The sequence below is a fragment of the Furipterus horrens genome, unplaced genomic scaffold (assembly GCF_987537825.1).
Source record: "Furipterus horrens unplaced genomic scaffold, mFurHor1.1.pri manual_scaffold_3, whole genome shotgun sequence".
Taxonomy (NCBI): domain Eukaryota; kingdom Metazoa; phylum Chordata; class Mammalia; order Chiroptera; family Furipteridae; genus Furipterus; species Furipterus horrens.
Window position 1 is genome coordinate 57,490,688 of NW_028327173.1, and position 12,996 is coordinate 57,503,683.

Consider the following 12,996-nt stretch of genomic DNA (forward strand, 5'->3'; position numbering starts at 1 on the left):
ATTGTATTATTTTAAAAAAAATTCTTCCTATCTTAAGTGAATTCACACTGTCCATTACAGTTATTTTCAGTTACTTGTTTGTTATTCAAATTGATCTGTTCTCACTCTTCTAATATTTTAATTTAAATTTTATTTCATTGTGTTTTTCCGTGAATTGTTATTCAAATCGACCTGTTCTCACTCTTATAATCTCTTAATTTTAATTTTATTTTATTTTGATAAAGTATACATAGTGCAAAATATATCATTTTAACCACCTTTAAACGTGCAGTTCAGGACCATTAGGTATATTCACATTGCTGTGCAACCAATCTCTAGAACTCTTTCATCTTCAAAAACTGAAATTCTATATCAATTAAACAACAGCTCTTCATTTTTTTCCCCACCAGTCTACTTTCTGTTTCTAAGAATTGGACTACTCTAGGTACCTCATAAGTGAAATTATGCAGTATTTGTTTTTTTGTGACTGGCTTATTTTACCTAGCATAATGTTTTCAAGGTTCCTTCAGATTGAGGTATGTGTCAGAATTTTCTTCTTATTCCAGGTATTCTGTTTATTTATTCACCTACCACTGGACACTTGGGTTGTTTCCATCTTTTGGCTATTCTGAATAATGCTGCTATGAATATGACTGTATAAATGTCTGAGTCCCTCCTTTCAATTCTTTTGGGTATATACCTACATGTGAAATTGCTGGATCATATGATAATTGTATTTTTAATTTTTTGAGGAACTGCCATACTGTCTTTCATAGTGGCTACACCACTTTTCATTTTTACCAGCAGTGCACAAGGCCTCTGGTTTCTTAACATCCTCGCTAACATTTGTTGTCTTCTGTTTTTTTAATAGTAGCCACCCTAATGGATGTGAGTTAGCAGTATCTCATTGTGGTTTTGATTTGCATTTCTAATGATTAGTGATGTTGAGCATCTTTTCATGTGATTATTATCCATGTGTGTATCTTCTGTGGCGAGTATTATTCTTAATACTTGGTTCTTGTGCAATTTGTACTTTATTGTATTAAATAAAAATATGCATATAGAAAGTAGCATTTAGTTCCCCAAAATTAATACCAAGTTTTAGCAAATCCAAGATGATCATTTTGACATTTCTAAAACCTGCTTGCATCTTAAAATGAATAGTTTCTTAGATTAATAAAATATATATGATATAATTTTGCATATCCAGGAAAGGATATTGTACAGATAAGCTGTGTGAGAATAATAGTAGTTACTGCTTAGTGCTCACTACGTTTAAGACATTTCTAGGTATTTTATACATATGATGTCTCTAATCCTCAAAATGACCCTGGAATTTGGATATCTCCATTTTATAGATTTGGAGGATTCAAGAGCGTAAATTGTATATGTAATGTGGGGTTTGAACTTGTACCTCTTTGATCCTGAGACCCATTTTTCTCTCTTTTTCTTTCTTTCCTTTCCTTTTAGAATTATATGCTTAAAATAAAATTTGAAGAGAAGATAAAAATTACCAACGATCCTTGTATAAAAGCTTATTTTATACTTTCTTTGCACCTTTTATTTCTGCATATGTCTCTCTGCCTCTGTCACTGCCCTTAACCCTCAATGCCCACATTTGAGATTATAAAATTGTATATTTTGAGAGTTTTTTCTTTCACTTAAAATTCTTTATGAATGTAAATATACTGTAGCTTATTGAGTGTTTCTCTAATTTTGTGTTTTGGCGTTTCAGCAGTTCATTATTTAGATATAAATCTTTGTCAATTTTAGATTTTTATTAAGGTAGATACCTAGAGATGAAAATATTGAGTCTAAATGTTTGGTATTTGTTCTTTTATATCTTTGTATTATCATACCATTTGGTTGACATTTAAAAAGACCAGCAACAAGATATTGCAGCACCCACTGTGTTTAAAGCAACATATTTTAAATCAGGTACATTTACAACCTCATTTAATCCTTAAAAGATCCTAAAATATTTAATAACATTATTCTTTAAAAGCTGTTATTTGAATAGCTAATACATTTACATGGTACAAAAATAAAAACCACACACAAAAGTACATTTACATACATGGAGATGTTTTACTCTTGTCTCAGTTTCCACAACTTAATTTCTTACAGGGTTTCTTTCTCCAAATACCAGCAAAAACAATTATATATTTTCATTTTCTCCCCTTTGTTATAGAAGGTAGCATACTGTAGCATACCTGTCTTTCTGGTTTTTTTGTATCTTTCATGCTTATACCCTATGTAGATCTTCTCTTTCTTTTTTTCATTCCTACAGCTACATAATGTCTCCTTACATGGGCATTGAGGTTGTTTCTGATTTTGTATCATTACAAATAATGTTATAGTGAATAAGTGAATAAGCTTGATATACTTCAGTTCATACAGGTGTAGGTATAGGATAAGTTTCTAGACTTTGGTATTCTGGGTCAAAGAATATATATGTATTTGAACTTTGATAGATATTACTAAATTGCCCTCCATAGGGATAGCATTGTGTTGTAATCCCCAAATTTTGGGATTTTTGCCAACTGATAGTAAAATCCCTATCAGTTGAATGGTATTTCACCATAGTTTTAATTTTTATTTCTGTTATATGTTAGGCTGAGCATCTTTTCATAGATTTAAGAGCAATTTGTATTCAGTGTGAACATTTTAAAGGTTTTGTTCTTTGTTTGTTTTTTTAACATTGCTAAATTGCTTTCCAGATTAGCTATACCAACCCATGATCTCACTAGTAATATTTGACAATGCCTGTTTTTTGCAGCCTAGAAATTAAAGTTTATTAGCATTTTATATTTCTTTCTTTATGAATTATTTTTGTATCCTTCACCATACTGATTCTACTCTACCACTTGCTTTTCAATCCTAGGAATAATTTTCTGAGGCCAGGACTATTGTCCAACTTGTTCCATGGAGTACAATATTTAAAAAAAATAATATAAAGAATCATTGCAGGTAAATTTAAAGATACATTCTTTACTCTCAGTCATGGTATCCAAAACTCATTCCATGGTATGGAATGCACAAGTGGGTCAGCAAATAACAGCCTGTGGGACTAATCAAAGCTTCCACCTGTGTTTATAGATAAAATTTTGTTGGTACACAGCCATATTCATCTGATAATGTATTTTTTTGTGACTGATTTTCATTACAGCAACAGAGTCAAGTGGTTGCAGTAGAGACTGCCTAACATATACCAAAAAAGTTTTTTGTCCCCTGTACTAAGAGAGCAGGCTATAAGTTTGAATATCATCAAAGGTCCAAGAAAGAACCATTTTAGAGTGAGGGGAAGGGAGAGAGAAAGATGGAGAAAAGCATAGATGTGTGAAACATCGATCTGTTGCCTCTTGCTTGCCCCCTGCTGGGGATCTGGCCCACAACCCAGGCATATGCCCTGACTGGGAATTGAACCAGAAACTCTTGGGTTTGCAGGACAACACCCAACCTACTGAGACTCACCAGTCAGGGCAAGAGCAGAGCTCTTTTATGGACAGTTCAGTAGTGTTATAATTGAACTGACTTTTTCTTTTAAAAAGACATGAGATTTTTTGTTCATTAGTTCAGCCTCCAAAACATTGACAATCAATGTTGGACATGATTCAATATATAATTCGTTGCATAGTGAGATATGTCATTGTGAATGAAGTAATTTCAACACATGATATATAACATGCATGGATTTAAACACATCTTGTCTGATGCATTTTGATCGTGTTCCAACACTGTAGAATTATGTAATGGTGTAACTTTGGCAAGTTACTTAACTTCTTCAAAGCCAATTTTTATCATCCACAAAAGGGATGAAAAACGTAGTGTCCAGCACACAGTAAAGATGAGTGAGCATCCCAGTAAATACTAATTCCTATTTTGTTTCCCTGTGTCATTTATTTAAGGAATAATGCATTTTCCAAGTGTTTTTTTTTTTCTTTTACTTAATAAATACAGACTCTAAATAAAATACTTAAGTCTCTTCAGCTTCTGTGGCTTTCTTAAGTTTTATTTTGGTATATTACAATGTATCATGAAAAGCAAACTTTTTCAGTTGGAAACCACCTCATGAAGGGATAAATAGTTTAGTTGGGTGTCCAAATTCAGAATATTGAGTGAGAGGTACTAAGAATTTACTAAGCACTTAAAAATTGTTTAATTTCAGTGGTATCCTGAATTGGTGGAAAAACTGGTGAAACCAGAATAAGGTCTATATCACTAATACTGTGCTAATGTTAATTTCTTAGTTTTGACAAGAGTACTTGGTTATGTAAGATGTTAGCATCAGAGAAAACCTGAGTAATATGGGAATTTTCTCTACTATATTTGCAACTTTAATGTAACTCCAAAATGTTTCCAAAATAAGATGTTTGTTAAAATAAAATATTGCTGCCTTTTGATCCAGCAATTCCATTGCTAGGATTATACCTAAAGAATCCTGAAACACCAATTCAAAATAACCTATGCACCCCAATGTTCATAGCAGCACTGTTTACAATAGCTAAGTGCTGGAAACAGCCTAAGTGCCCATCTGTTGATGAGTGGATTAAAAAACGTGGTACATTTACACAATGGAATACTATGCAGCAGAGAGAAAGGACTCCTACCATTTGCGACAACATGGATGGAATTAGAGATTATTATGCTTAGTGAAATAAGCCAGGCAGCAAAAGACAAATACCAGATGATATCACCTAATACAGGACACTAATGAACAACAACAAACAAATGAACAAAATAGAACCAGAGGCAAGTAAACAAGGAGCAGACTGACAATGACCAGGGGGGAAGGGGGAGGGGGAAAGGGAGAAGGGAAAGAATGGAGAAGGATCTAGTCAAGGAACTAGTATAAATGACCCATGGACATGGACAATGGGGTAGGGATTGACTGTGGGAGAAGGGGTGGGTGGGGTGGGCAGGGTGGGGGTGAGCAATGAGGGAAAAAGTGGGACAACTGTAATAGGAAAAAACAAATAAATTTAATAAAATAAAATATTAAGAGCTCACATTTTTTTGAATGTCTGCTGTGTGTCAGATATTACTTTATATATGTTATCTCCTTTCAAAACAACCCTATGAGAAATATTAATATCACTATTTGGCCAGAGTTTATAGTTAGCTTGTGACATGTGATATGTTCCAGTTATTAGATTTATTCAAAATATATTTATTAAGCATCACTGTGTTTCAGTCGAGTTACAAAGTGTTCAGCAAGATATAGACATAGTCCCTGCCCTTTTTGAACTTAGAACCCTCACAAAAAAAAAGAAAAGAAAAAAGGAAAAGGAAAAAAACACGATGTGTTTTAAGTACTATGTTAGACTTAAAGGAATAGAACAATAACTGTTAACTAAATAACTGTTCTCTGTTTCCAGAGAACATTAGATGAGTGAGGAAAGCCTGACAAGAACATGAAACAGTGGCGTCTGGTTAAGGAGTGGGAAGGATTGTGAAACATGAGCACAAGGAACAGTGTCTTATTCCTTTCTTATTCTCAGTCTGTGGCTCATAAGTTAATGCCCAGTGCATGCTGAATGAATAGAACACATGACTAGTTTTCATTGTCTGGAGGTAAGGAAATGGACTATATCACTTCAAAAAGCCCCTCTGAGTTTTAGGATTCTGTGATGCTTTATTAATAGTTCTAGTGTTCCAGGCAATGATATAGAAGTAATTTACTTTTTTATGGGGAAAAAAAAGTAACAAACGAAAACTGATAGGCAGGAGTAATCTTAGAGGCTTTCCAACCTTGTGTTGTCTAGATTACTTATGATAAACATCTTTCCTTGGGAAATTTGTTTTATTTTTGTCATGGAAAAGTTTTCTTTTTTCATGAGATTAGGGCTGTAAACTTTAATGGGTACTTTATATAAAAATAATACATAATATAAACAATTTAGATCTTACTAAAAGTTAAGGATTTATATTGTATTAGAATTCATATTAGTAAAGTATAAAAGCACTCTGACAGAGTAGTTTTTATTTTGTATTTATGCTTCCTAATAGTTCTCTAACTTCAGGACACTGAATTTAAAAACACATGATCACTTAGCTGTAACTGGGCCTGTGTTGATAGATTATTTTCTTTATGGAGGTCTTAATTTTATCTTGCATTTACTCATGCAGTAAACACTAATCTTTACATTTGAACTAAGAATAATATTTTTTATAATGAAGTCATGGCAATTTATAAAATATAATGAAAAGTAAAGTGTGCCTAATAGTGCTATTTTTAGAATGTATTTTATTATTGGATCTTTAGCACCTGAATTCAAGGAACTATTTTTGTTTGTTTGTTTGTTTTTTCCCAAATCTCATTTGGTTGCTATGAACACTAGAGGTATAATTCCAGAGGGAAAACATAGAAATGGAAAGAAATAAAGATTTGGTAATGCCTGTAATGAAGATATTACTGAAGCCCTGGCTGCTGTGGCTCAGTGGATTGAGCCTCGGCCTGCGAGCCAAGTGTCGCTGGTTCGATTCCCAGTCAGGGCACATGACTAGGTTGCATGTCAGGTCCCCAGTTGGGGGCGTGAGTGAGAGGCAACCACACAGCGATGTTTCTCTCCCTCTCTTTCTCCTTTCCCCTCTCTCTAAAAATAAATAAACAAATAAATTATTTTTTTTAAAGACATTATTGAAGAGAATAAAAGAAAAATTCTGAGGCAGTATTGAAATGTTTTAATTTTTCATGATAGTTTTAGAGGAATTTAAATAGACTTGGAAGAAAAGTAGAGTAAGGATAGTTTAAAATTTTTTGTTTGATCACAGACACTGAGGCCAAATGCTAATGGCAAATGGAAGTAAATCATTTCTGGAATATCAGAAAATGAGCAATTCTTTTGGATTTATGTATAGAAATAAGATATTATATTTTTATAGGAGCTTTATTGCAGTAAACTTGACACACATTAAACTGTACATATTTAAAGTATGCAATTTAAGTTTTGACACATATGTATATAAACATATCCACTACCTCCACGTGGTTCTCCTTCCCTTTTCTATTTTCTCCCTTTGCACCTCCCTGTCCACCACCCCTCCCCCATGTATTCCTAGACAACCACTGGTGGCTTTTTGTAACTACAGATTAGTTTGCATACTCTAGAATTTTATGTAAATGGAATCATATAATACGTACTTTGTTTTGGCTGGCTTTTTTTCACTCACCTTAATTATTTTGAGATCTGTACATATTGTGTGTATCAAAAGTTGATTATTTTTATTACAGAAGAGTATTCCATTGTACCACAGTTTGTTTACCTATTCATATATTGATGGACATCAGGGTTGTTTCCTTTTTTTCAATTATAAATAAAGTTGCTAAGAACATTCCTGTACAAGTATTCATAGAGATGTATGCTTTCATCTCTTGTGGATTAACACCTAGGAATGAAATGACTAGATCATAAGTTAGGTATATGTTTAATTTTTAAGAAAATGCCAGATTTCTTCCAAAGTGGTTGTATCATTGGTATAAGAAGGACCATAGCCAGTCTTTCTAATTTTAGTCATTCTAAAACAGGTGTACTGTAGAATCTCATTGTGGTTTTAATTTGCATTTCCCTAATGATCAGTAATGTTGAACATGCTTTCATGCTCTTGTAATTCTTTTATATATTCTTTGCTGATGTGTGTTCAAAACTTTTGCCCATTAAAAAATGTTTTTTCTTACTAAGTTTTGAGAGTTCTTTATATGACCTGGATATAAGTACTTTTTCATATATATAATTTGCAAATATTTTCTCCTTGTTTGTGGATTGTCTTCATTCTCTTAACAATGCCTTTTAAATAGTAAAAACTTTGATTTATGAAGTCTGATTTGTCAACTTTTTTTTTAAGGCATGAGCCTTTGGTGTCATATCAAAAAAATATTTGCCTAACAAAAGATTGTAAAGATTTTTCTCCTATGCTTTTTTCAAGAACTTTTATAGTTTTAGGTTTTAGGTTTAGGTCTGTGATCCATACATGAATTACTGTATATGGTGTGACTCCTGAAGTTCCATTTTATTGCATATGGATCACCAATTTTTTTCCTGCACCAGTTGTTGAAAAGACTACCCTTTCTACTGAACTGCCTTTGTACCTGTGTCAAAAATTAGTCATCTGTGCATGTATGGGTCTGTTTCTGTACTCTCTCTCCTGTACCATTGATCTTTTTGTCTCTCTTTATGCCAATATGACACTGTCTTATTTATTGTAGTTTTATAGTAAGCCTTGAAATCAGGTAATGTTAGTCTTCCAACTTTGTTTTCCTTTTTTAAAAATTGTTTTGACTATTCTAGGTCCTTTTTATATCCATATGAATTTTAGAATCAGCTCTCAATTTCTACCAAAAACAAAACAAAACTTGCTAGGTTTGTCATTAGGATTACATTGAAGTTATAGTTCACTTTGGGGACAATTGATGTCTTTATTGAGTCTTTCGATCTGTAAATGTGTTACAGCTTTCCATTTATTTGGACTTTATTTCTTTTCCCTCAGTATTATTTGTTAGTTTTCAGGGTACATATCCTTCACATCTTTCGTCAGATTTATCCTTAACTATTTCATATTTTATGAAGCTATTGTTAATTTTTAAAACTTTAATTTCCAGTTATTTGTCACTAATTTATGAAAATACAGTGTTGTATACTGATCTTATATTCCAGAACTTTTTAAAACTCACTTATTCTAGTAGCTTTTTGTGAGTTTCATAGAATTTTTCTAGATAATGATCATGTTTTTAAATGATAATGAATAAATGTTTTTATTCTACTATTACATTATAGCTTGAAAGTTTATATTGTTTTTTATTTTTAAAAATAATTTTATTTTCTAAATTTTTAAGCCCATACAAAATAGAATGGTATGATGAACCCTTGTGTACCTGACATTTAGCCTCAACTGTTATCAACACATGTAATAATAGTCTTGCCTCGTAAAATGACTGGGAAGTGTTCCCTCTTTCAATGGAATTGATATTTCTTCCTTAAATATTTGATAGAAATTGACCTATAGTTTTCTTTGTTAGGTTTTAACTATATAGTCATTTTCTTTAGTAGATAGTAATTGTTATCTATCTCTTTCTGAGTAAATTTTGATAGTTTCTGTCTTTCAAGGAACTGATCCATTTCATCTAAGTTGTTGAATTTATGGCCATAGAATTGTTCATAATAATCCTTTTCCCATCCCTTTTATATCTGTGAGGTATGCAGTGCCGACTCTTTTCATTTCTGCTTTTGTGAATGTTTCTTGCTCTCTTTTTCCTTTCTTAAAATTTTGTTTATTGATTTTGGTGGTGGTGGGGAGAGACAGAGAGAGAGAGAGAGAGGGAGGGAGAGAGGGAGAGAGAGAGAGAGACATTGATTTGTTCCACTTATTTATGCATTCATTGGTTGATTGTTTTAAGGGTCCTGACAGGGATCAAACCCACAACTTGGGCGCATGAGAACGATACTCTTAACTGAGCTACCTGGCCAGGGCTTTCTTTAAAAATTAAATTTATTGGGGTGACTCCCTAGAGGTTTTATTGATTTTTTAAAAATCAGCTCATGATTTTATTTATTTGGTTTTCCACTTCATTGATTTCTGTTTAGTTTTTATTACTTCCTGTCTTCTTGGTTTGGGTTGGATTTGCTCTTTTTCTAGTCTCTTAAGGTGAAAGCTCAGATTACAGATTTGATACCATTCTTTTTTTCTTAATTTAAGCATTTAATGGTATACATTTCCTTCTAAAGGTAATACTGCATCCCACAGTTTGGGGCTTAAAAGGAACAGCCTTTGTAGTGATAGAAAGACGGTACTGATGCCCCTCCACAGAAACTGCTATTTCTCTTCCCCAGTTGTGCACCATTAGGGACACTTTTTTAAGACTCCTGTAGTCATTTCTGTGAGTGTCTGGTGGGATTCCCGAAGATAAAGCTGCAAAAGCTATGGATTATCCTACATTTGCAGCACACCTCATCCCCAGCTCCCACAAGGGGGGTGCCCCACCCTCTCTTACCAGTGAACACTCAGCTGAAAGCTTCTTACTGATATTCTGTTGTGTCTTGTGTTTGTATCCCATTGTCTTATCCCTCTCTCTGCAAATACCCATGTCTCCTTAGTTTGGGGGTCAGTTGATAACCCTCTGACAGCAGCATTGTGATGGGTTCAAGAAAAATTGGGAACTTGCCATTCGTCCAGCTTTTTTGTTGGTGTAAGGTTGGAAAAAACACTCTTTACAGCTCTCTACACCCCCAAGCCTATAACTTCATTTTGGAGTTCTGAATTTTAGACGATGAATAGTGTCAGTCCCCTAAGACAAAATTAATTACCTCTTGCTCTGATATTAGTACTTAGTATATATACTTATATTACTGTACCTACCTCCCTATACTGTGGTTATGTTACAGAACCCCTGGGCTGCTCCAATTGAAAACAAACCCACGGGCTCTTTAGTTAGGGGCCCGATTGCCTGCCGCCAAAATTATAACTCTCAATACCAGAGTTTAGTGAAAAGAAAAAGAATAGTTTATTTAACAGTTATATAGATTTAGTTATTTGCGGATTTCTGTTGTTAAGTCTTATGCTCTTTAAAACACCCATAAACACATATCCTTGCCTCCCCCCTAGCAAACCAGGCTAGTTTTAGAAAAGTCAGAGAAACCCTTTCCCTACTTTCCAAACACAGTTCAGCTTTACCAGCAGCTGCCAATCACTCAGTTCTGATTGGGGAGACCTCGTCTGTGTTATGGGGTCCACCAGCTTTTAATCCAGAACCTCGTGGATTCTCAGTCTCCTTGTAAACTGCATAGTTAGTCCTTTTGTAATCCACATGGTCAGTCTGTTCCTTTTCAAAGCAGCAAGGTACGTCCCTTCCTTAAAACTGCATCGTCAGTCCCAGTTAAATTCACATGATCAGCCTGTCCCAAGTTAAATCCGCACAGTCAGCCTCAGCCTCCGTTAAATCCACATGGTCAGCCTGGCTAAAATGCTGCTTATTTTTAAATTCCTGACTACGTATTTCCTCTGATGCAGTGGGTGTGGTAACCAGTTCTGACCATTCACAGAACCCCAGGTAGGCTCTGTGTGCTTTCTCCATGGCTCTGTGTGCTTTCTCCATGGCTCTGTGTGCTTTCTCCATACCATCCCCTTGTCCAAGACCCCTCCCTTCTACCTGAGGCTTTGGATGCATTAAAGCCATTTTGCATAAAAAAGACATTAGCCACCAGCCTCAGGCGTGTGGAGGCATTCTAAAAGCTGCTTCCTTCTCCCCATCCCCCAGCCGCAAACTCGGGTTTTTTGGAACACCCCTGTTTCTGTAACAGTTATTTGTGAATATATCTGTCCTCTGCTATCAGCACACTGTTTGAGACAAGCAAGATCTGTGTCTTCTGTATCCCATTGCTTCATGACTGATGGAAGGCATTCCCCATATGCTTATGGAATATAATTAGTACAATTAGATTATATTTTAATTTTCATAGTACAATCCTGGTGTATTGTAAGATGCTGAGTATTTGTTAATTAATTCACAAATAAAAGGACTTCTTCAGATGGTATATATTAGAGAAACTGAGTTAATGTATGTTTGTTCAAATTTCCAGATAGTCAAAAATTTGATTCATTGAGGTCTTATTTAATTATTTCAGTAATTTAAAATCTTGCTATGATTCAAACAGAAAATTTAGTTGCTTGAATTAACTAATAGTTGTTCAACAAATATTAATGGGGTTGAATAATTTTATACTCCTCTTGACTTTTTAGGTAATATTATTTACCTGAGAACTTTAGAACAGTGGGCAATAAATTACTGGATCACATATTTGGCAGGCGGAGGGTTAGTTCTAAAATTCAAATTGAGCTAGTTGTATTGAATGAATAAAATAATATTACCTGGGTAGTATTTAGAACTAAGTTGGCTTAAGAATAATTTTATTTCTAATGTCTTTAAGGGAACACATAAAAGATGTTTTTATCAATCTAACTTCATCTTTTCCAGATCAGATTTTCACCAGTAGCTAAAAAGTTGTTTGTGGTAACTGCGGTGACTACCGTATCTGTAATTTTTCTGGCCCATCACTTTAAAAGGAGACGTGGAAAGAAGAAAGGAAAAATATTACCATGGGAACCAGAGCACTTCATACTTGAATACACTAAAAGAGCAGCATCAGACAAAGGTATGGAGAAATAGTTGAATTAAGTCATGTAAATCATAACTGGAATGCAGTGATTTCAGTGGCTTAGTCTCCAAAATTTCCTTCCTTAATATTTAATTCACAAGTAATGCAGATAAATTTTAGAAAAATTAGAAAATACAGATAAGCATGCAGAAAAAATTAAAATTACTGGAAACTTTCCTACCCCAGAAATTACTACTGATAATACTTTGGTGTATATCTAGCCACTTATATTTCCATTTAAAGATCATATTAAGGCCCTGGTTGGTGTGGCTCACTGGATTGAGTGCCAGCCTGCAAACCAAAGGGTCGCCAATTCGATTACAGTCAGGACACATGCCTGGGTTGCCAGCCAGGTCCCCGGCTGGGGGCACATGAGAGGCAACCACACATTGATGTTTCTCTCCCTCTCTTTCTCCCTCTCTTTGCCTCTCTCAAAAAATAAATAAATAAAATCTTTTAAAAAGAAAAGAGATCATATTAAGATGTAAAATTTTATACAGCAGTCTCCTGTATTCATGGTTTTGCTTTCTGCGGTTTTAGTTACCTTCAGTCAACCATTAGAAAACATTAAATGGAAAGTTCCAGAAATAAACAGTTTATAAATTTTAAATCATGTGTCAGTCTGAGTACTGTGATGAAATCTCATATGGTCCTGATTCATCCGGCCTAGGATGTAAATCATCTCTTTGTCAACATATCCACGCAGTATACACTACCCACTGTTAATCACTTGGTAATCATCTCAGTTTTCATGGTGACTGTCGCAGTATCACAGTGTTTGTGTTTGATAACCCTTATTTTACGTAATAGTGGCCCCAAAAGTACAAGAATAATGATGCTGACAATTTGGAAATGCCAAAGAGAAAAC

At 34.1% G+C, this 12,996-nt stretch overlaps 1 protein-coding gene across 1 annotated transcript in view; it reads left to right on the forward strand.

The window, feature by feature from the left end:
• MIGA1 (mitoguardin 1) overlaps positions 1-12,996 on the forward strand; it is a 72,370-nt gene that overhangs the window by 299 nt on the left and 59,075 nt on the right. The window contains exon 2 of the mRNA XM_090269641.1: positions 11,948-12,125. Coding sequence (XP_090125767.1) covers positions 11,948-12,125 — 178 coding nt within the window. The remainder of the gene's footprint in view (positions 1-11,947; positions 12,126-12,996) is intronic.